General features: G+C 56.7%; 2 protein-coding genes and 1 long non-coding RNA gene across 3 annotated transcripts; 1 reads left to right on the forward strand and 2 right to left on the reverse strand.

Moving 5' to 3' along the window:
• The first annotated feature begins 3,108 nt into the window (after positions 1-3,108).
• On the forward strand, positions 3,109-8,171 carry LOC123813002. Its single transcript, XR_006784640.1, has 3 exons — positions 3,109-3,306; positions 5,604-5,670; positions 7,730-8,171. It is a non-coding gene; the product is annotated as an uncharacterized LOC123813002 (long non-coding RNA).
• Positions 8,172-10,278: 2,107 nt separating this feature from the next.
• On the reverse strand, positions 10,279-13,692 carry SMIM41 (small integral membrane protein 41). The gene is made up of 3 exons (XM_045829943.1): positions 12,895-13,692; positions 11,852-11,907; positions 10,279-10,303 (listed from the first exon to the last, which is right to left on the reverse strand). The coding sequence occupies exon 1, from the start codon at positions 13,311-13,313 to the stop codon at positions 13,059-13,061; it is 255 nt and encodes an 84-aa protein (XP_045685899.1). The 5' UTR covers positions 13,314-13,692; the 3' UTR covers positions 10,279-10,303; positions 11,852-11,907; positions 12,895-13,058.
• A 1,615-nt stretch (positions 13,693-15,307) lies between these two features.
• On the reverse strand, positions 15,308-19,676 carry ATG101 (autophagy related 101). The gene is made up of 4 exons (XM_045829424.1): positions 19,402-19,676; positions 19,146-19,275; positions 16,919-17,246; positions 15,308-16,002 (listed from the first exon to the last, which is right to left on the reverse strand). The coding sequence occupies exons 3-4, from the start codon at positions 17,168-17,170 to the stop codon at positions 15,598-15,600; spliced, it is 657 nt and encodes a 218-aa protein (XP_045685380.1). The 5' UTR covers positions 17,171-17,246; positions 19,146-19,275; positions 19,402-19,676; the 3' UTR covers positions 15,308-15,597.
• Positions 19,677-22,168: the final 2,492 nt, after the last annotated feature.

A 22,168-nucleotide genomic window follows, 5' to 3' on the forward strand; every position in this document is an offset into this window, starting at 1 on the left:
TGCCTCCCCAGCAACCACACCCCCTGTTCTTAGTAACATCCCTAATTTTATTTTATATCTGCACATCTCCCCAAGCAACCCAAACTGGCTCCTCCCTGGGTCCCAGGGCAGGCATACGAGATCAGGCCCTTGCCCTGCCAGTTACACATTCAGGCTGGGAATATGACCCATCTAGGCCAAGGAGAGTTTTGCTGTGGGCTCCCTGGGAAGTTGCTTCCTCAGCCTTCTAGAAGAGCTTCCCAAAGCCACCCTCCCTGCCCACCCCCCACCCCCACAGAGCTGGGAAGCTATAGCCCTAGATCAAGGTGCTGTACCCCTTCTCGCCACACGAGGGTGCCAGTCTCAGGCAGATGCTGCATCACACTTGCATGGAGAGACACCAGGCTCCTCAGGCCTTTACCGACTGAGCCCAAGTCAAACCAGCCCTGATGTCCATCCTTCCTCTGCACTGGCCAGTCAATCAAGTTGATAAACCCCCTTTACTGCTAATTCAGTGAGCAAGGAGTGCCTTTACAAAAGAAAGCCTCCCACTAACTCCCGGTGCTTCTCAAGATTGTATTCCCTCCTTGACCAATGTGGCTCAGGTGGCTAGATCTTTGTCCCATAAACCGAAAGGTCTCAGATTCTATTCCAGTCAGGGCACATGCCTAGGTTGAGGTTTCGGTCCCTGGTCTGGGCAAGTTCAAGAGGCAACAAACCAATGTTTCTCTCCCTCACTCTCCTCCTTTCCTCTCTCTCTAAAATCAAAATCCTCAGGAGGATTTAAAAAAAAACAACCCTGGCCAGGTAGCTCAGCTGGTTAGAGTATCATCCCAATACACCAAGGTTGCAGGTTCAATTCCTGATCGGGGCACATACAAGAATCAACCGATGAATGCATCAAGAAGTGGCCTTGGCTGACGTGGCTCAGTGGATTGAGTGCCAGCCTGTGAACCAGTCACCAGTTGGATTCCCACTCAGGACACATGCCTGGGTTGCAGGCCAGGTCCCCAGTTGGGGGTGTGTGAGAGGCAATCACACATTGAGATTTCTCTCCCTCTTTCTCCCTCCCTTCCCCTCTCTCTACAAATAAATAAAATATAAGTCTTTAAAAAGTGGAACAACAAATCTCAACCCCTCCACTCTGATATCAATACATAAAAAAATAAAAGATTGTGTTCCTTAGCTACCCCCATCCCTACCTCTGGAGCAACCTCCTGGGCTCGACCTGGGCAATGCAGATGCGCAGGAAGCACAGCTAGACCTCGCAGGGAGGGAGACGGGCAAATGATGGACACCATGTTGAGTGCTACAGTAAAGCAGTGCCAACAGTAACGTACACGGGACGCAGCCAGTGTGTGGGCCTGGGATGGGGCTCTACAAAACCCCACACGAGAGCAGTGCATAAGGGGCTCCAGGCTGCAGGGCCAGGGGTGGCCAGTAGAGAATCAACACACACAGGGGGCTGGGATGGTGGGGATGGAGGGTGCAAGTGGGGACAAGACAGGAGGTGCAGCTGAACAGGTGCGGCCAGGTGGGGCAGAGGTGTGAAATAGGTCAAGGATTCTGGACTTCATCCAGAGGGACAGGGACAGCCAGGGAGGTTTCAGACGTGAACACAGTCAACACAGAGCAACTCTGTGCAGCAGATTCTCCGCAGCGACACAAACGTCCCAAATCTGCGTCGTCTGCTGTGAGAGCCAATGGCCACGGGAGTGCTGAGTGCTTGAAGTGTGGCTACTAATACCGAAGAGCTGAATTTTTAAGTTTTATTTAACTTTAATTAATGTAAGTAGCCACATGTGGTTGGTGGCTACCATGTTGGACAGCACAGCTCTAGCGGAAGGACCGGAAGGGAGAAGACCTGCGGGCAGGGGCGCCAGTGCAGGGGCCGTGGAAGTCATCCAGGTGAGAGGAGATAAGGACCCGGAGACTGGGGCGAGGACAGGGAGGGGAGGGCAGGGGTGCTGGAGATTGTCAATAACTGGAACTGAGCCACCGGTCGTGGTGATGATCTGAATGTGCAGAGGAAAGGGAGGAGGGCACAGCAGGCTCCCAGGCTGGCCCGGTGGCTGGATGCTCCCTGTGTCCTCACTGGGAACAGGGGCCAGGGGTGCACAGGCACGAGGAAACGGCAAGTTCGATTTCGGACGTGTGGATTTGAGATGCGCCGGGACTCGGCATCCAGGTGGAGGCAGCCGGTGAGCAGTTTCAGCTCTGCACGTGGCTCTGGTGCTCGGGGGAGAACTAAAGCTGGAGACAGAGATGTTTCAGTCACCAGTAGTCACAAACCGGCAGCCGTCGGTTAATTCTTCCAAAAGGGTCATTTACTTTTTTTTTTTAAGAGACGGGAAGGGAGGGAGAGGGAGAGAAATATCAGGTGGCTACCTTCCATACACAACCCCACCAGGGACCAAACCCACAACCCAGGCATGTGCCCTGACCAGGAATTGAACTGGTGACCTTTTGGTTTGTGAGACAATGCCCAACCAACTGAGCCACACTGGCCAGGGCTTTTTTTTTTTTTTTAATCCTCACCTGAGAACATGCTTATTGATTTCAGAGGGGGAGAGAGAGGGAGAGAAACATCTATGTGAGAGAGCATTCATCAGTTGCCCCTTACAGGCACCCCAACTGGGAATGGAACCCACAACCATGGCATGTGCCCTGACCAGGAATCGGAACCCACAACCTTTTGGTTTATGGGATGATGCTCCAACCCACTGAGCCACACTGGCCAGAATGATCACTTACCTTTTAATAAGAAAGCAGTTTCATAAAAAATCTGTTCGTTTCCATTCTTCCAGTCCCGCCACAGAGCTCACCACAAAGCTCAGGACAGTCTCCAGCCACAACCACGACGGTCAGAGTCACAGCTCAGAAACTGAAGTTCAGAACGTATAGCATGATAAGGCATATACCAAAGCAAACTCAGGTTAGTCTAGTAAACATTACCAGTCTCCTGGCCAGGGCAGCCAGCTTCCCTGCAGAGCCAGCGTGTTGGGCCCTCGGGCTCCCTTGGCTGGGCCCCCAGTGTCCGTCCCCAGCCAGCAGCTCAGGCCACTGACCCCAGGTCATCTTGGGCAACAAGGGCACCGGGCAGTCACACAGATGGGTCAGACCGAAGCAAACAAGGCAGCTCTCCGAGGAACGGGCTTTCTGCATGACGCCGCGCGGCAGGGAGCCTGGCCCAGGCCTATGGGGTCACGAGGACCGCCGACCACCGTGAGCCCCGGGGAGACGGCTGCAGCAAAACTGAAATCCTGGGGTCCCGCTTGCATCCTGTGCAAAACTCATGAATATATTTGGCCATGGCTCCTTCTAGAGGTTTGTTTCACATAAGTAGTTCCGAAATGTGTTTTTTAAAACACTCTTTGTGGGGGGTAGGGTGTGAATTTAAATTTAGTAATGTGACATTACAGTCCTGGGAAATAAAGTTAATTTTATACTGTTTTGACAAAGCAAGGAAAATGCACTATCTGAAGTGGTATAATCTAATTTTTTCCAAAATTTTTCTTCCCTTCCAAAGGAAGGATTTTAAACGACATTTCCCAAAGTATATTTATTCGAATCTTGGCCCCATGAGATGATCCTTTTCTAATTATTTTTTAAAAGGTGGGGGGAGGAGGAAGAGGAGGGGAAAAATAATTCTTTGATCAAATATGCGTAAAAACCCTCTTTGCCTCCCTTAGAGTCATTATAACGTTGGCCTAGCAGTGCCTCTTAAAGGAGCTGGGGTAAAGAAGCCTGTCCAGCTCTGCTCACCACAACTTCCCCAAGTCTTCTGGGCCACAGAGTCGTTTTCACTAAAGTTCCTGGAGGCCGAAGGAGCATGAGCCCCTTTAAGAAACCCGGCCTCTGCCGCTGCGGAGTGGAGGTGGGACGTCACTGCTTCCTGCCAAATGGTTTTGAAATATTCATCATTTCTCTCAAATGGCAAGGGACAAAATATTATTTCTACTTTTAATTCATTTCGCCTACAAGTCCTGGAACATTTGGTATCTGATAAAGACATTTTAAATAAAAAATATACATCCAACATCGGGAACCGACCGGCAGCACACTGTTCCATTCACCAGCCCGGCCACCTGCGCACTGGAAGTGGCTGGTTCTGGACCCCCAGTCACCGCAGCCTCCAGGACGCCTTCCCAGGTGCAGAGCGTGCTCTTCAGCCCGTCAGCCAACGACCCAGGTCTGTCCCTCTCCATCCAGCTCCCACACTGGGAAGAAAATATGCTGGGTTGTTTTTTTTTTTTTTTTTTTGCAAACCCATGAAGAGTGGTGTCTAAGGAACTGACAGTCTGAAAAGCATTTTGTGGTTCTTTGATTTCCTTGCAAATCTTCACTGGTGCCAACTCCAAAAGATGTACATGACACTCTCTGGAAACCCACCAACTTTCCCCTTAAATGTTGCTGCCATTCTCTAAAGCCTCCATTTACACCAGCGGCAGAGCATATGATCCACTTCATGGGCTTCGGCTAGTTTCTAGCACATTTCTGGGAATTAACACATTTTTGCTTGAGAAAACAAAGGGGCTGTAATGCATTTACAGTTTTCCCTCCTCCCTACCCTGCAATCAGAAAAGTTTAAGAGATGATGTTATTCATTCAAAAATGTATTTCCTGACAGCCCCCCATGTGCAGTGAACAAAACCACAAAAATCCCTATCTTAATGGAGCTATCTGCCATTTGAGCAGATGGCTCAGACAGAGAAGCTGCCAGCTAATATGGTGGCTCTTATCATGAAAACCAGCCCAAGAAGGAGGCAAGTCTACTTCAGCTGAACTGTTATTTTGCAAGGAAGGGGCACAAAGTCACGAAGAGAGAAGGGTTCACACGGACTGTCAAGTGCGAAGGAAGAGCGGCTGTCACATGGTGAAGGCATCTAGACAGAGAGGGGAGGATGGTGGCTCGGGAGACGGAACAGAGCTCCAAGAGGTAGCAGGGACCATATTTGGTGATGGACTGGCTGTGGAAGGGAAGGAGAAAGGGGAATCCAGGACGGCTGCAAGGGCGGGGGAGGCACCACACACCGAGAGCCAGAAGGTGGCAAGAGCGAAGATCATGCGCTGGGAACGAGGCCACCCTCAGCACGCGCCTCCGTGCCCTGGCCCGGCCACCCTCCCTGCCGCTCACGAAGCTCCTGCCACACTAGCCTCCTGCCCTTCCCTCAGAGGTGCCAATCTCACGTCCAGGGCCGGACCTTTTCACCCCCTGTCCCTCTGGCAGGAACACTGTGCCCCAGCCCTTCGCCTGGCTGGATCCTCCTCGTGGGTTGGGTATAGACTCAAATGCCACCTCCTGGGAGAGCTTCCCTGACCACCTCCACCTGATGTCGCCCACAGGTCTCCGTCTCATTGCGCTGCTTTATTTTCTTCCCAGCACCACCACTGTGTGCAATTACCCCATGTGGTTAGCTGTCCACATGTGCATCAAAGGTCCCTTCCCATCAGAGCATGGGCTCTGTGGGCAGGGAACCCTGTCTCTGTTGCCATGTACTCTCCAGCACCCAGAACGGTGGCTGCCCAGAGTAGCTGCTTAGTAAACCCCTACAGGAGAGACAGCAGGACTGATGGGCACTCAGGGACCAGGTGAGGCTGAGGCTGTTGGTTTTTCATTTCAGAACTGCGGCACACAGATGGCGATTTCAGTTCCTGGAGAAGGGGGAGGACCCGGAGCAAGAAGGACAGGTAAGGGAGAGGCCTAGGACAGAGTCCTGAGGCCCTCAGCATGCTGGGAGAAGAAAGAAGGTGCTGGCCCAGGACCCTCGGAGAGGGGTGAGATGGGGACAGGCAAAGCAAGATGTCCCAAGGGAGCGCAGCTGGGAGAAGGGCCTGGATTCAGCCCAGGGAGGCGTCCAGAGCCCAGGCTCCCACACGCCGAGGTCCACATCACCTGAGGGTGGGGGCGGGGATGGGGGTTCCCAAAGTGGGTATTATCCTTTCCCCATTTTACTACTGAGGGGAGGATTTCCGTTCCCCAGTAAGTGGTGACCGCAGGGTGTGGTGGGCCCAGTGCTGTTCCAGAACCCAAGGGCTCAGCCTCTCCCTCCTCTCCAGTCTCCAAGCTTCTCGGGAGTGGCACAGAAGGCACGGGCGGGGTGGGGGGGGGGGAGGGGGCTCGGCAGCAGTGTGAGTGTCCAGCTGTGAGTGTCCGGGAGGCAGCTGAGATACGTGCTGAAAAGAGGCTTCGGAGCAACCACCCAGGGGCTGATGACCTTGACCCGCCGATGCAGAGAGAAGCTGCTGGAGAGGACTGAGGAGTAAGCAGAAGCCGAGGACACGGGGTGGCAAGCATGGGTAACTCTTCAGAGAAGTTTGGCTGCAAAGGCAGACACAGGGCAGTAAGCAGAGAAGCGCTGGGTGAGAAGAAGGCTATTTTAAGGTGGGAGAAACCTGAGTGTGTTTCGAAGCTGAAGCCAGCAGCCGTTAAGGAAGAAACCTGAAGGAAACCGGGAGGAAGAAGGCCGATGGGCACGCAGAAGGGGGTGGGGTGGCGAGGGGGGACACACATCCTCCCTGAGGGAAGAGGCTCCAGAGGATGTGTGCTCGCAGGCCTGGGACAGAAGTGGGGGGAGTCTGGTGTTCTGGGGTCCCTGGGGCCGTGAGGAGCAGGAGGTGAGGGTATGTGAGCAGAGTACAGGGGAGAAAGGAGGGCAGGGGTTGAGAGCCCGGGTGATGAGCAGTAACTCGGCATCGGCAGAAGGCTGGCCTGGCAAGGGGCCAGCAGGGCCTGGTGACCATTTTTGGCACCATCGGTCTGCCCCTGGCTGGGGCTGGGACGTTCTTTGGGGACACTCAGCAGCCCAGGTGCAAGCTCAAAGAACAGGGAGTCACAGCCCTCCAGGGCCGAGGCTCTACCTGGCGGGATCTGTAGGAGCGAAGTCAGGAAATGGGTGGGAGCGGGACTGAGGAAGGCACCAGGGCCTAACCTGAAGGGCAAGGAAGCAGGGGCAGGAGGGGCTGAGGAACAGGGAAGAAGGAGCCAGGGACGAGGCCAGGGGACCCACCAGGAAGACGTTTGAATGTGCAGTTGAGAGAATAGAGGGTCTGCCCGTAAAGCACAGCGCGTGAAGTCGGGGCTCAGAGACAGAGGAGCCGAGGTCGAGGGCGCAGGTACGGGCTGCAGGCTCAGCCCCTCCGCAGCATGTGACACTCACAGAAGTCGCCTGCTTCTTGGAAGGGAGGAACAGTGGCCTCGCAGTGGGATGAGGCTCCTTTGTGTGTGTGTGTTGTCTTCCTATTGTTTTACTTTGCCTAGGTGAGACGTGTGCATGGTGAAGCATTCACACGGTCCAAAGGCTTGTGCTATTTAAAAAAATAACCCTCTTCTCGCTACAATGAGTCCATTGGCCCAGAAGGAACCACGCTCCCACTTTCTTCTGTATGGGGCTCCTGTATCCCCAGGCTGGGGGTAGCAGCGCAGGCAGCTCAGGTGGTCTGTGGGGTCCTGAGGAGGCTGTCCCCACCTGGTCCTCTCTCCTAGGTCTTGGGCCACATGTCCCTTCCTAGCACCCCAAAACTGCTGAGGGCACTGACACTCCTGACCACACGCTCAGTTCCAAAATCTCTCCTTGCCTGCCTCCCATGCCCCTCCCACCTCCTTGGTGCACCTCCTTCACCCCCTTGCCAGCTCCCCCTCTGCTCTGCCTGTAAGCGGTGGCCCCTGCATGCTCAGTCTCCTCCCTTCGTGCTCCAACAACCCCACTCCATCCCAACACGTTCCCACAGCTCCATTTTCCATCTCTAGCAGCACCACAGACCAGAACTCTCTCTGCTGAGTCCCAGCCCACACGCTAACTGTCCACCTAGCAGCTGCCTTTGGATGTCCCTGACTGCCTCGAACTCAACACACCAGAACTGGACTCATCAGCGCCTCCTGTGGCCTCCCATTTGCAGCAGCCAAGCAGGTTTACTGCTACCCAGCGTCTATGCACCCCAGGACTGAACAGGCCTAGATCTGGTGAGAAGACACCCCCGCTCCTTTGGGCCCTGTGGTTTGGAGTCCCAGCCCACCCCACCACCAGTCTGAGTACAGCAGTGACCTAGGCCAAGAACATTCCACACAGCTCGGTACTTCCGGGTTAGCACAGAGCCAAATGGGCCCAGTCACAGCTGATGCAGGGGTTTGGTCTGAATGAACTCAGAGATGACCCCCCTTCCCTGATCGATTCGAGACCCCATAAAGTGAACATCCTGCCTTACATGGGACTGATCACACGCACACTGTGTATATGGATCGCATTTCGTCCTAGCAGAACCTGCACCAGCCAGGCCCGACTTTTCCCCCTCTGAAGGGGAGGGAACAGAGCACCAGAGGGGCAAAGCACCTAGCTGTGGCCGCGCAGCTAGTGAATTCGGTGCCTCATGCGGGCCCAGCAGCAGGGCTCCACTGCCTTGCTCTGGCCACAAGACAGTCCACAGGAGGCTGGTGCAGACGTCCAACCAGGACACGACAGGGAGGAGGCTCCGCCCTCATCCTCAGAGGCCCCGCCCTCAACCTCGGAGGCCCCACCCATGGCAGCCTGAGGACTGCCCCTTTGGCTTTTCAGCCACATGGGCCAGTAAGTTCCCTTCTGCTCAAGCCATTTATCATGTGGGTTTCCTGTAAAATCAGACCAAAATACTGACTGATAACACATCACCGCAGAGGGTGGCAGGCACTGACCCCTCCGTGATCCAGACCAAGAGCCAGGGTGGTGTCCTCCCGCCTCCCTCTGCCCCAACCCCCACATGCACTAGTGACCGAAGCCTGAATCCCAAAGATCGCTCTTATCAGTCCCCTTCCTTCCCAGCCTAGTCCAGGCCACCACCATTTCTGCTAGTTTCTGACCACAACCTCCTTGCTCTCTCTACCTCCAGCCTGCGGACTGAACCTAATTCCCTAAGATCCAGATCTTACCATGGTCCCCCCTTGGGCGAATCCCCCAGGGTCAGTTCCACCCCTCTCCAGGCTGCTGCCTCTCCGGTCTCACCTCCCTTCACACTCAGCCCTAACGACCCTGCTTCTAGGGTACCCGGCCCACACCCCCTGCACCTCTGCCCACACTGTCCTTCCTCCCCCTCCCCCCCCTCACGAACACCCATTCAGTGCCCGCCTCCTCAACAAACCCGTCGCGCTGTGCTCTTGGGCCTGTGGACACCGACACCGGCACTTCTTATCATCTGTGCTAGCTGCAGTTTTGTGGGCGACGATCCTCACTGGACTGGGAGCCCTCGAGCGCCACAGCTCCGTCCCTCTCAGCCCCTGGTCCCCAGCCCTCAGCTCGGGCCTGGCACAGAGCTGCCCTTCCATAAACACTCATGGAGCAGACGAAGAAATGAAGCGGTCCCCGAAGCAGGGTGGGCGACTCCCCTCATCTTCTCTGGGAGCCTTCAGGTTGGGGGACAGTGATAACCTGACGGGATCACTGCGGTGCAGAAAGCCCTTATCTACAGACAAGTACCTTGGGAGTTTCATCCTCAGAAGGACACTGTTGCCTTCATTTTATTAGGAGACCGAGGTTCGGGAGGGTTACAGTCTAGGACTCACTGGGCACGGTTACAAAATCCACTCCAATTTTGAGGCACCTGCCGGGGCTGCCCTCTTCAGGCCCCAGTGCACCTGGTAGAGGGAAGCAGAGCTTCTGCCCACACTGGCCACAGGGGGGCAGCAGAGTGTTGGGTGAGAGTCGCTGTCTGCCTCACCTCCCACACCCTTAGAAAGAGCTGGACCTGAGGCTGGAAAAGCCCCCACTGGGAGAGACTTGGGGAGAGGGGCCCTGGCTGGGGCTGCTGTTTCAGTACCTGCCACAAACAGTTCAAACTGGAAGGGGGTGTGGGAACACCACAGATGCCAGGAGCTGGAAACAGACTGTGTTCCACAAACTTGCATTACCAGCATGTTTGATAACAAGCCACAGAAACTGATGGATCATCGCTGGGGCACCCAAGACTTCCAAATGGCTGACACTGACCCACAGCTCTCAGCAAGGACAGGTCATTGGTCTGTCAGATCACGGCCACCTTATACCAGAGACAGGGCGTGTGCATGTCCTCAGAGGCCGGGTGGGCAGGGGACACAGCCAGCCTGTGCTGCCCAGTGTCCAGGGTATGTGGCCACTCCAGCGCCCAGGACAGACAGTGGTGGCCCGAGGGCTTTCATTCCTGACCTCACAGCTCCACACCCACGAGGACAGCAGGTGGCCGAGTGGAGCGCTGAGAGTCAGCCGCTGAGCTGGAGGGTCTTCAGGGGAGGTCTCACCGCATCCGGGTTTCCCCCAGTCAGCTGTGCAGCATGCGAGGGTCCGGTGCGGTGGAGTCCAGCAGGCTGAGGGCAAACTCCCTGGAGAACAGACCACGCGCGGCTCAGGAATCTGTAAGAGGCAGCCGGCCTCATGTTTGCTGGAAAGAGAGCTGGGCTATGTGGAAGCCAAGGAATGAGCTGGACAAACCCCAACAGCCTTTTCCAGGTCAGGGCAAAACTCGAGGGCTGGAGGAAAGTTAGGGAAGGTCTCCACCCATCCCCTGGCCAGTCTTTCCCCTGATGATGGTGCAGACTGACAGAGCTTGCCGAGGGTCTGGATGCCCAGCCTTGCTCCATGGCACTCGGGTCTGCGCCTGCTCCCCCTCTTCTCGCTCCCAGCCATAGCCTGGGAGGTGGGGTGACAGCAGCACCCACTTCCCGATTTTCCAGATTCTTTTCCTCCCACTCAGTCTGACAGCCTTGACCAGGGTCAGCGCTCCAGTGCAAACAGCTCAGTATCTTTCCCCAGGAACACTGAGGTCACCGCTCCTGACTCTACACCCTGACTCTACAAGCCCTGAGCTAAAGGGACAGCAAAGGCAGAAAGTCGGACAAAGAAAGCCTTTGCCTACCCCCTCCTTCTCCCCTCAGCCCTGCCTGGGTGCCAGACATGCTGATGATGGGACATAGCCCTGCCCTCCACTGAGTCTCTCTGGGCCCCTAAAATCACCCAGACTTGAACCCAAAGGCCAATCCAAAGTCATCACCCTTACTTCTGATCCCTCTGCTCTGGCCACTGGGATTTTTCTCACGCACGCATAGTCCAGGTGACCCTGAGCCCATCCCCAACCTCAGGTTCAGACTAAGAAGCTGAGCCCAGCCGGCTGGGGAGCCACTGCAGCATCTGGAAGGCCGTCCCCAGCAGCAAGACGGTAACTGATGAGGCTGCCAGGAAGTAAGGATAGGAGAGAGGCAGTAACAGGAGAGGTTGGGGTTCTGGTTTCTTTGGGGGTTGTGGGGAGAAGCCATATTCTGCATCAGAGTCTCAAAAAGTAGTAGGAAATGGGGAGGCGGGGACAGAAAGAGGGGTGAGCTAAGGGGGGACTTCGCACTCAGGTGCCGCGCCCAACCCTGAGCTCAGAGTCAGGAGCCCGGGGCCCAGTTCCAGTTCTGTCCTTCACTTGGGCACATCACTTTCTTCTCTCTGTGCTTCCCCACGTGTAAAATGAAGGGTTCGCAGTGCCCATGGAGACTCCGCCACCCAGCGGGGGAAGCGGAGGGGCGCGCAGGGCGAAAGGACGGAAAAGCAGCAGAAGGTACCAGGCTTCATCCAGGGTGGGTGAACCTGGAGGCAACAGAGAAGTCCCCACCCCTCCCCAGGACACAGCTGAAGGAGATGGGGTGTGTCCCCAGGGCCCAGACTGCTTCCTGGTGCCAGGAGCAGACACACACCCCCCTCACTGCCCCGGCCAGCCCTCTCTCCGGAGGGGTGAGGGTGGCATCCTAAGGTGAGATGTCCACAGCTCAGCAAGGCCAGAGTGGGATTAGCACCACACCCTAGGCCGCCCTGGGTAGGGATCACACGTCATCAGCTCCACAGTTGCTTAGCAGCACCCTGCCCACACTGTCCCCTTGCCCCTCACTCACCAGCCCCTCCTCACATGCATGAACTCCTTTCTCAGAAGGAAGCCGGGACACTGCCTCTGCAAGCAGGAAGCAGGGGAGGGGGTGTTAGGAGGGGGAGGATAGAGGCACCCCCCCCACCCCGTGGGTAGACACACCCACAGACCTGCCAGGACCCCCAAGATACAATGCTGAATGGTGGAGAGGGACAGTGAAGGCTCCTCTGCCCAAACCCTGTGGCTCTGCCCAAGGTGGCCTTGGCCTGGATTTACCCAGTCTTCAGGCCACCCAGGCCTTTCCCTCCAGATGGTTCCTGTCCTTGGAGGGACAGAGGCAGGAGAGCCCGATTGATGGCGACCCCACAGCTGGGAGCCGTCAGCCCCAGCCTCCTGGAGAAAGTGCTACTGAGGCCCCCCAGCTGTTAGCGACCTCCACCCTCCACCACCCCCAAACACGCCACAAAGCTCCTAAGCTACACACTCTGGGACACCTCTGTCCATCCCCAGCCTGAGCAGGGGCGGGGGAGTCCCACTTCCCCCTGCATACTTCCCCACCCCCAGGGCCATCCAGACCCCTGGCTCTGCCCTCCCACCCGGCTCACGGTGAGGAATCTTAATCCTTCTCAAACCCTCTCCAGAGACAGGATTGGGGATGGGGGGGGGGAGGGAAGGAAGACGAAGCAGACAAGGCCCAGATTGTCTGAGTTCCTGCCACCGTCTCTCCTCCACCTTCCAGGGGAACAGACAGTGACGGGCCTGGAGTCGGGGCAGGAGCGAAGTGGGTGCGGAGAAGACAGACTCCAGAGTGCACCTGGGCCCCTCCAGACACCCTCTTCCGTGAGCCCTACCTCCCCCTCCCAGGCTGTGACCGCCTGCTCTAGAAAAAGCACTTGCGTAGGGGGCACCACCGCAGGAGAGAGAATGGGGAAGGGACAGCCCCTTCCCTCAGATCCCGGCACACGGGGTGGGGGGTGGGCGCAGCTGTGGGCCCCCACCCCGGACTTCCAGAGGCAGGAGGAAGAAGTGCCGAAGAGCTGACATGACTGCACCCCCTCTGCCCCTTCTCACCTATGCAGCCCGTGGGCCTCAAGGGAAGGAAGCCCAGCCTTGGCTCCTCCGAGGGGCCTTGGCTCGAGCCTGGAGACACCAGCACCCGCGGCAGCTTCCTCGCAGTCCCCCGCGGAGTTTGAGGGCGGCCGGACAGTCACAGCCCTGGAGGTGCAGCCGGGTGCCTAGGAGTCCTCGCTGCCGGGCTCAGCCTCCGGGGATGCGTGCAGCTCACGGGCCGGCAGAGCAGTCAGGCCCTGGGCCCGGAGGAGGAGGTCGCCTCCCAGGAACAGGACCCCGCAGAGCACGAGCAGCGCCAGCACGCCCAGCACCACTGCCTGCACCGGGAGCGGCCCTTCTGGGACCTCCGGCTGCACCCCCGACTGGTTGCAGCAGCTCAGCCAGGCGGCTCCAGCCGTGTGTCCCTGCGAGGCATTCATGCTTCAGCGCCAGCTGCCCAGATGTGCCCTGATGTGCTCGGGGCCGTAAGACGGTCAGATGTGTGGGGACTGGGGCTGGCTGTCCGACCACAGACCACAGGGCGGACCACAAGTATTAGGGAGGGGCCTAAGGGGCGGGCCCCAGGCACCCTAAGCCCCCACCCCTTGTGCAGACAGGCCCTTCCTAGACAAAGGGCTCCTCCAGTGGGACTACAGCCCAGACTTCTGGGCAGCCGCACATCTTCTAGTCCCAGAGGCCCACACACCTATGCAAGCGAACCTGGCCCACCAGCCAAACCCAGGAATCCTGTCCCCAAGGATCTTCCTCCCCCTTGGCAAAAGAAGTCGAGAGATGGCACCTTACTCAGAACCCTGAGAAGCTCCTCCAGATCCCATCCTAGGCGCTGGCTAGGGTTCTGCCAGCTTAGCAGGACACAGGACCAGCGAGCGCCACTGCCTTTTCTGGGCTTTCTGCCCCTGGGCCAAAGCTCAGTGCTGCTAGATGGCCCAGGTGGCTACCGGGACAGGACATGAATGAGCGGCCCCTAAACCCTTCCTATCCTTTGGGAGCCTCCCAGGGCTGGACAAGCAGGCCACTGCCTCCTTGGTCCCACACAGGGAGAGATGACGGGAGGACGGGAGACTTCAAGGCATTCCTTTCCTTTCCTTCCCCCATTCCTTTGCTCAGACCCCAGAGGTCAAGGAGAGTTACAAACCAATGGGAAAGCTTTGAGTCACCAGAGCTTGGGTTCTGCCCTTGAGTGAAATAGCTCCCTACCTCCAGGAAATCGCAATGCCAAAAGGGACGGAGATGCTACTGTCCTGCCCACCACAGGGAGCTTGCTGGCAGCTGGTTGTCCAACAGCCAGGCCAGCGTCGGAGAGTGGAGCAGAGTCTGGCCGCAGAAAAAGAGAAAGCTGGGATGGGGGAGACCCTCCAGCCCAGGTCTCCTGAAAACTCCTACGGCGACCTTGAGCTCTTTAAAACCAAGGCACTGCCAGCGAACGCCTGCATCATCCAAGCCCTCAGAAGAGTTTAGCTGACGGCCAGCGAGGAGGAAAAGGCCCCCCAGACTTCCGCAGGCCAAGCAGGGATCACACACCACTAAGGACTTGTGAGAAGGGGCCTTCCCCATCTCCAAACCCCCGAGAACCTCCCAAGTTCGCTATTCCCCAGAAATCAAGGGCAGAACATCACGAAACCTGTCATGAAGTAGCACATGGCCAAACACCGCTTGGAGAAAAATGTGCAAACGCTTCCTGGAGATCCCGACTACACCTCCTGCTGCAGGCCCGTGGGCATGGTCCCTCCTCCCCCCCAACTGTTTCTCCCTTGGCACCCTCCCTGTGCACAGTGTACTTAGTCCATTAATACTGGCCCAGATGCAAACAAAAACCATTTTAAAACAGAAATCAATCAACACAAAGCACACACTGGAGCTCACTGGTTTGAGTATGCTGGTGTTGAAACGAGCCTGTTACCAGAGCTCCGTCCTAACCACCAACTGCGGCCAACGCGACCTGGAGGAAGCGGCACCAGACCCGTCTCCAGCTGGCCCTCCCTCCTTGCTCCAGAAAGGAACCCCAGGTCAGCTGAGCGTTCTGAGGCGCGCCGGGCCTGTGTGTGCTGTGGGAAGACGGGAGACGGCCTTCGGAGCCACCGTGCAGTAAGACCACATAATGTACGGGGCAGAGACGTCACTGCCTCCTCAAGAAATGAGGACAAACACAGCCACATCTGAAGGCAATGGGTCCTGACCTGTGTCCTCTCTCGAGGACCTGACCATGGTCACTCCTGGGCGGGTGACGTGATGTGAGCATCCAACGAAGTACAAAATCGGTCAGTCTTCATCTTTCTGTAATCCTGTCCCCCTATTCCCCTCGTCGTGGAACAAGGCCCCCAACGCGCACCTGCCTCCTCACAAGTCTGCGGGAAGTGTTAAGGTTTCAGGGCAGAACAATCGTGAGGCGAGGGAGAGATGGCTCGACCCAAGCTCACATTCTCAATTTTATTCACCATCCTAACGACGGGGCTTCTGTACAGCGGAGAAGGAAGGGGGACCCACCAGAGGGGGGGCGAGACAGTGTTGGCCTGACTTAACCGTCAGTGAAGGTCACGAGGCTGACCAGAGCCTAGCAACCCCAAACCCAAGAAGCCAGGGGACAGCCCTTCCAAGCATCATTGAGGACCTGGGTCAGGCTCCAGAGTCCACGGGCCTCACAGCACGATCCCCAGGAACCAAGGTCTACGCGCCGTCCAGGAGCACCCCAAGCCCCAGCGAGACCTAGAGGGCCAGGGTGTCTTTGATGAGCCTGCGCACGGTGGTGGTGACCGAGGTGCCCAGGGCATCGGTGATCTGGAAGGAGATCTTGTAGAGGTAGGGCTGCACGTCCCGCAGGCCCGTGTCGAACACGTTGTCCACCTCCGACTGCGTGGGCATCTTGGGCAGGTACTCGTGCCGATTCATCACCTCCACAATGTTGATGATCTTCTCGCAGAGCTTCTCCCCCACCTTCTCCCGGCAGATCTGCCGCTCCTGCTCTGTGGCCAGGGCGACCACATGCACCTTGACCGTCCACACTTCCCAGGGGATGCACTCGTCTGAGAAAGGCCAGCGAGACTTCTTCTTCTGGTAGAACTCCAAGGACATCTGCCCCAGCCCATCGCCACCTGAATTGCGCAATGCATCCTGGGGAAGAAGGGGCAGGTACCAGATGAGTGGGCCGAGACAGGAGTTCTCGCCCTGTGAGCACCTGCTGCCTACACCCCAGGGAACTCTGCTGCCCTAGCTTTGTCAGTCCCTCAGCGGGGGCAGGGCAGGGGCAGAGGAGGTAAGGATTTGGGCAAAGTGACACAGCAAACTGCCCACCTGACACTGAGTGGTTCAAGCAGAACAACAAAACCTGCCTCGTTGCCCAACTCCTCCGGCTTCGTTCAGAGCTCCTGCTTAAGCACTCACTCGGGGCCAGGCACTCCCACACTCGCCCCTCCCGCTCCCACTCGCCCTCTCCACAACTCTGGGAGGCAGGAGTACTGAGGCCAGTGAGGTCAGGGTCAAGTGACCTTGCCGGAAGTCACAGGCCAGTGGGCAGCTGCGCCAGGGTCTTAATCCACATTGTCTAATTTCAAAATCCTTGCTTTCCACTGTTACACACAGGGCATTCCTTCTCCTTCCACAGCCCCACCCCGTTGGCCCCCATCCTTCCGAATGTACCCGAACGTCTCCTACTCCCCAGGTAAACCCTATTTGCCTTCTCCACCGCCGGTGAAGCACAAGGCTTCCACTTCATTCGCTCAATGACAGCCTCAGCCCATGGCCTCTAAAGAAAGGAGGGGGGACCATAAAGCCCAGTGATCCTTGATTACAAAGAAAAAAGCTTAGGAACAGAAGAGGGAAGGGAGAGAAAGGACACACTAGACCTGGCTACTTCTCCCTCTTCTCTCCTGAGAAGCAAATGGGACCACCTGGCCCAATAATTCTGTTCGTGCCCCGCCCCCCACCCCACCCCCAGGCAGCCAGAATCCTTTCCGTCTGAGTCATGGAGAGCCAACCAGAGGGTAAGGGTGCTTCCCTCAAGTCCTGACGGGACCACGCCACGCCTTACCTTGAACTCCCCGACAACCTTGCGCAGGGCACGGTCCAGCTCCTCCGAAGAGACTCGCACGTAGGTGAAGTCGATGAAGTCACAGTCGACATCCTGGGTGCCCACCGTGCCAATGGAGTAGGTGCCCTCCTTCTTGTAGTGGAACTTGCCCGTGCTGCGGTGCAGGAGCACCGTGTGCAGCACGGCCAGCATGGCCTCCTCCACCTGCCGCCCCTCCACCGACACCTCCAGCACCTCCGAGCGGCAGTTCATCCTGCGGCCTGCGGCCCTCGACGGGGTGGGGGACAGGAGTGGAGACCAGGAAGCTTCACCCCACCCAGGGGCTGCCCTGCAAGAGCAAGAGGAGCCAAGAGGAGCCAAGTCACAATGCTGCCACCTTCGGGGTGATCTGCCCATCACTTCCTCACTTCCCCCCAGGCCCAGCGCAGCCATGCCTCCACAGCCTCTCCCTGCATTTCAGCAGCACCCACTATCACAGAATCTTAGACTATCGGGAGCGGAGCCAAGCAGAGTTTCAAAGTGACCAAGCGTAACCACCCGCCAAGGCTTGAATTCACTGTGGCGTTCACGCAGCTCGCGGCACCACTCGCCGTGCCACACCTGTCAAGCACCAGCCGCGAACCGCAAACGTGGCCCTGCACTTGAGAGGCTGCCAAGACGGAGGAGCGATAGGTGGGTCAATGTCACCATAGCGGCGAGACCACACGTTGGGAAAGGGAAAAGGACGTCTGATTTCCTGGGACCTTGAATGACCAGGTTAAGGATCTGGACTCCGCCCTAAGGGCAATGACAAGTCAGTTCACCGCTGAGCCAAGATCAAAACCGGACGGACATTGGCAAGTTAACTCTGGAACAACCGAGGAGGAAAAAACAGTATGACCACAGAGACTGAAGTAACGCAGACATGAGCCAAGAAAGGCCGTCTCCTCCCCTAGTCCCTAGAGGGAACGGAGCCCTGCCAGCGCCTTGCCTGGGACCCAGTGAATCTGACTGGGAAGTTCCGCCCTCCCACACGGGGCACCCAAACCCACAGCCATTGGCCCATGTGCTGGGAGCAGAGCTGCTGTGCCCACCGTTGCTCCCAGGGAAGCCAGGCCTTGCAACTGCCAGTGCCTGAAAGGGTATTTCACAGCAAAGCCTTCAGACAGTAAAGACAGTAACTCAGGTCCTCTCACGGCAGATCATCCCCTTCAGACAGCTCTCCTGAAGGAAGCTGTTTCTTAGTGCTTCAAACCACTAGTCACAGTTTTGACATCGAGAGCCACACAGAATAAATCTCACCCCTTTTCCACAAACAGGCCTTTCAGATATTTGGAGGCAAGTCTCTTCATCACCCCCTCACCTCTTCTACAGATTAAAGATCTTCATTACCCATAAACCTGCCTGCTCAACATCCCACCCTCTCTCCTCCAGGCCCTGACAGCTCCTTCTCGGTTTATTTCAGTCTGTCTCTATCCCCGGTAAACAGTGGTGCTCACTACTGAACACACAGGGCAGCAGTCAGAAATCAACCTGGCCCCGCCTCTCACATGGCAATCAGCCCAGGGCCACCTGTACTGGCAGTCACCTGTCACAGGTGTTGCCCTGTCTTGTCTCTCCCACTGGGCGGACAGCTCCTGATGGGCAGGGCCTGTATCCTATTCATCACCAGGAACTTGGTACCCGGAACCCAGCACAAAGTCACCGCTCAATTCACCCCGACCCTGGAATTCCAGGTCCTTCCAAGGGCTGCTGGAGTGATTTCCCCTACACTCTGATATCAAGGGTAAGCAGGGCTCTCCTGTTTTCTGCCCTCTAGTTGAACTCCACCCAGCAGTTCCCCATCTAGAGAATCCCAGCTCTGGTCCAGCTCCCCTCTCTTCCACAACTTCCCCCTCTGGTGCCCCCACAAACCTTCAAACAGGCCATATACATCGCTTCGTCGCTTCAGTCCCAAGCCCAGGCTCTTCCCTCATTTTCAGCACTATTTTAGGCTCCGCTTCTCCAGGAAATCAGTACTCCAGCCTCCTTCCCACAGCACCCACCTTTGGTCTCCGATGAGCTTGTCTGTCCTCTCGCCCTCACCCCTGCCTCCGGTGCGCAGCGAGTTCTCCAAATCAGGACCCAGGAAGAACAGTCACTCTGGACCCCCCAGACCCCCCAGACCCAGGTCTGTGGAGCACAGGGGCAGAGACTCACAGATGTCCTCTCAGAGCCAGACTGGGGCCCAGAGCACCCCCATACCCACCTCACGTGTACAGGCTGAAGCGGGATCACTCAGAGTCTGATCATCCCCTTCTTCCTCCTCCTCCTCACGCCGGGCTGCGATCCCCGCAGGTCCGCCCCAACCTCCGCGCGGACGATCGAGCGCAAAAGGACTAAAAGCAAAAACAGAAAGCGTTCGGCTAGGCATCAAGAGACTTAGGCAGGACTTGGGAAAGACTTCTGGTCCGGGTCCCGTTTTCCCCACCGCCACTCCCCGCGAACCTCCACGGTTCGGATACCTGGGGTGGAGCTGACTCCGCAGAGGTCCGTCTCGGGTGGGGCGGTCCGCAACCCACCTGGCCCGGCTCGGGAGTTCGAGGCGCGCCCTCACTCCGGCCAGCTCGGGGAGCGCCCGCGCTTGCCCAGGAGAAGGGGGCAGCTGGTTAGAACGGTGCCCTACCTCCCCGAGCCCGCGACCCGGACTCGCGGGCCATGCAACCGCGACCCCGGCTGCGCCCGACCACCTCTGAAGGAGGTGAAGCCGGCCCCGGAAATCCGTGCCCCGCCCCTGCTCGGCGGATGGCTCCACTTGCCCCAGGGACCACCGGCGGGGGGAGCACGGCTGACCGAGCCTTGACACGAGTGCATCTGCCCGGACCGTTTTACATTCACGCGAGCGGGAAAACATAGTCATATACTTCTCTGTAACTCGTATGCTATCTTGTTCTTGATTATCTCTCGGATTTTAAGATTTGATGGTGAGAAGTAACCCCCTCATTTGGACGACTCCATTCACTTCCACCACCGAGAACGTTGTTGTGTTTTGGCCGGAACTTCCGCCATAGAGATGAGAGGGAAGGAGAGGCCGATGAGCTCTGTGCTGCCTCCCGAGGATGAGAGGAGTCCTCCGCTGCGATCCAGCCCCTGAGGCGGAGACATGGTCCCTAACTGCGACCTCAGAGACCCAAATGGGGCACCGATCGCCCAAGAGGAGGGACATGCAACGTGGAGAGGTGTGCTCGACGAGCCCAGGCCAGTGTGCTGCGTGACGCTGAGTGGATAGCAAAACTTGAGCTTTTCCAGTGCATAATAACCAGGATCCCTGGTCCCACAAAGAGGCTGGAGAAAGGGACTTCTCCTCACTGTGTTATCATCATACAGTCGGTGCTGTACCTTGGCCAGTCTGGGACAGTTCTTGTAAGGCTGGTAATTCTGCCATTGCCTTTGCATGAGCCTCTGGACGTCACTCACCCTTTCCAATTTCCTCCCCTAACCCGGGAACCGTTGTAAGGGCTCAAGAGATAATTCACATGGAAAACCTTTGTGGACTATAAGGTGTTCCATGAATATGAGTGCATTTTTAGTGCTGTGTAACTTCGTGGGAGCAGTGTGGCTCTCCAAGTAGATTGTATGCCCAGGGAAGACATGGGTTTTTCAGTTCCTCTGTTACTGCCACTGGACCTGGTGTGTCCTGACCCCAGCAAGAGGCGCTCCTAAATTGTTTACTTGGGGATTGAGATGTTCATTTTTCTAACACACACTTTCTCTCCCAAAATAATAATACATATCATTTATTGAATGGAATGGAAAGGGCGTGATTGTAAGTATTTTGTATATGTTAATTAATTTAATCCTACAGAGATGAAGAAATAGATGCTGGGAGACGTTGTTACTTGGCTGAGGTCACTGGATAAACGGCAGAACCTGGAATTCAAATGCAGGACTCCTTACCTCTGCAGTTCTCTTTCTGGTCTCCCCACTCTCCCCCTCCAGCACACCACCACACTCCAGTACGCCGCCCCCAACACCTGCTCTCCAGTGGAGAAATGCCTTGATTAGTAGTAGAATTTGCCAATTTTTCACTACAGCCAATTTCAAGCTACAAGCCATCACTGAATGCAGAGTTCAGAATGAATGAAAGATTACATTCTAACCACCAGAGTTACAATTGGCTGTTGAGTACAAGGACCAGCTGGCTCCAGCATACCATTGTCACCTGCCTGCCCTTTAGGCTTCCTCCTCCCACCCAGTTCTTCCAAACCCCCCTACTCAACCCCCTTTTCTGGCTGATCTCCCCACTCCATCTATTCCCTCTCCCCTTCCTTCCCGCCCCCCCCATAGTTCTGTCCCATGCAGCCTTGGGCCCTGGCCCGTCTCTGTCCCAGCTGTGGTTATCTCTCCCCAGGCAGCCTCAGAGTACCTGCAGAGCCCGAGAAAGCTGCCTGCCTTACAGACCAAGCAACCTTTTCCGGAGCCTGGCCTTACTTAACCAGGAGAGAATCGGGATAAAATACTAAGAGGGGAGGGTCTGCGAGGAGCCGAAGGATAAGGACCCTGGGAGGTTAGAACTCTGGGGTAGGGGGGACCAGAGCCTGATTCCCAGGCACTGCAGTGAGTGAGGGGAGTGACTGACCTCTTTCTACCTCCAACACAGTCTGTGTGTCTCAGGGCCCTTTGCTGCCACCATCTCGACATCATCATCATCTATGACATCATCATCATCCATACCACCATTCACTGAGACTTCCCAGGCACCAGGCCAGCACCTCACATGCACCCTTGCATTGATTTCTGCAACCACCTTTGAAGAGAACTATTACATCCCCCCAACTTACACAGAATGTGACTGAGGCTTGGGGATATGTAGTGACAGGCTTTAATGGCCGGTTTTATGTGCTGGCTTGCCTGTACCACAGAACGCCCAGACACCTGGTCAGCCATTATTCTGAGTCTGTCCATAGGGTGTTTCCGAATGAGATGAACACTTGAATCCCTAGGCTGAGTAAAGCAGATTGCCACCCCCAGTGAGGGTGGGCCTCATGCAATCACCCCAAACAGAATGAAAGGCCTGACCCTGGCACGGGCACCTGGGCATCTCCTCCCACCTGACAGCTTCGAAGGTGGGACATTGGTTTTTCCTGCCTTCAGACTTGAACTGAAATGTCTGCTCTTCTTGGTCTTGAGGCTCCCAGCGTTTGAAACTACACCTTCCGTTCCCCTGAGTCTCCAGCCTGCTGACCGCAGGTCTCGGAACTTGTCAGCCTCCATACTGGCATGGGCCAATTC

Source organism: Phyllostomus hastatus, unplaced genomic scaffold, assembly GCF_019186645.2.
Source record: "Phyllostomus hastatus isolate PE091 unplaced genomic scaffold, TTU_PhHast_1.1 phas_scaffold_93, whole genome shotgun sequence".
Classification (NCBI taxonomy): domain Eukaryota; kingdom Metazoa; phylum Chordata; class Mammalia; order Chiroptera; family Phyllostomidae; genus Phyllostomus; species Phyllostomus hastatus.

What these genes read in the sequence shown, in the direction of transcription:
- ATG101 (XM_045829424.1), bottom strand. Translation starts at nt 17,170, where the DNA reads ATGAACTGCCGCTCGGAGGTGCTGGAGGTGTCGGTGGAGGGGCGGCAG. An exon ending in AGGTTGTCGGGGAGTTCAAG is followed by an intron (nt 16,003 to 16,918) that starts GTAAGGCGTGGC and finishes CTTCTTCCCCAG; the next exon opens with GATGCATTGCGCAATTCAGG.
- SMIM41 (XM_045829943.1), bottom strand. Translation starts at nt 13,313, where the DNA reads ATGAATGCCTCGCAGGGACACACGGCTGGAGCCGCCTGGCTGAGCTGC.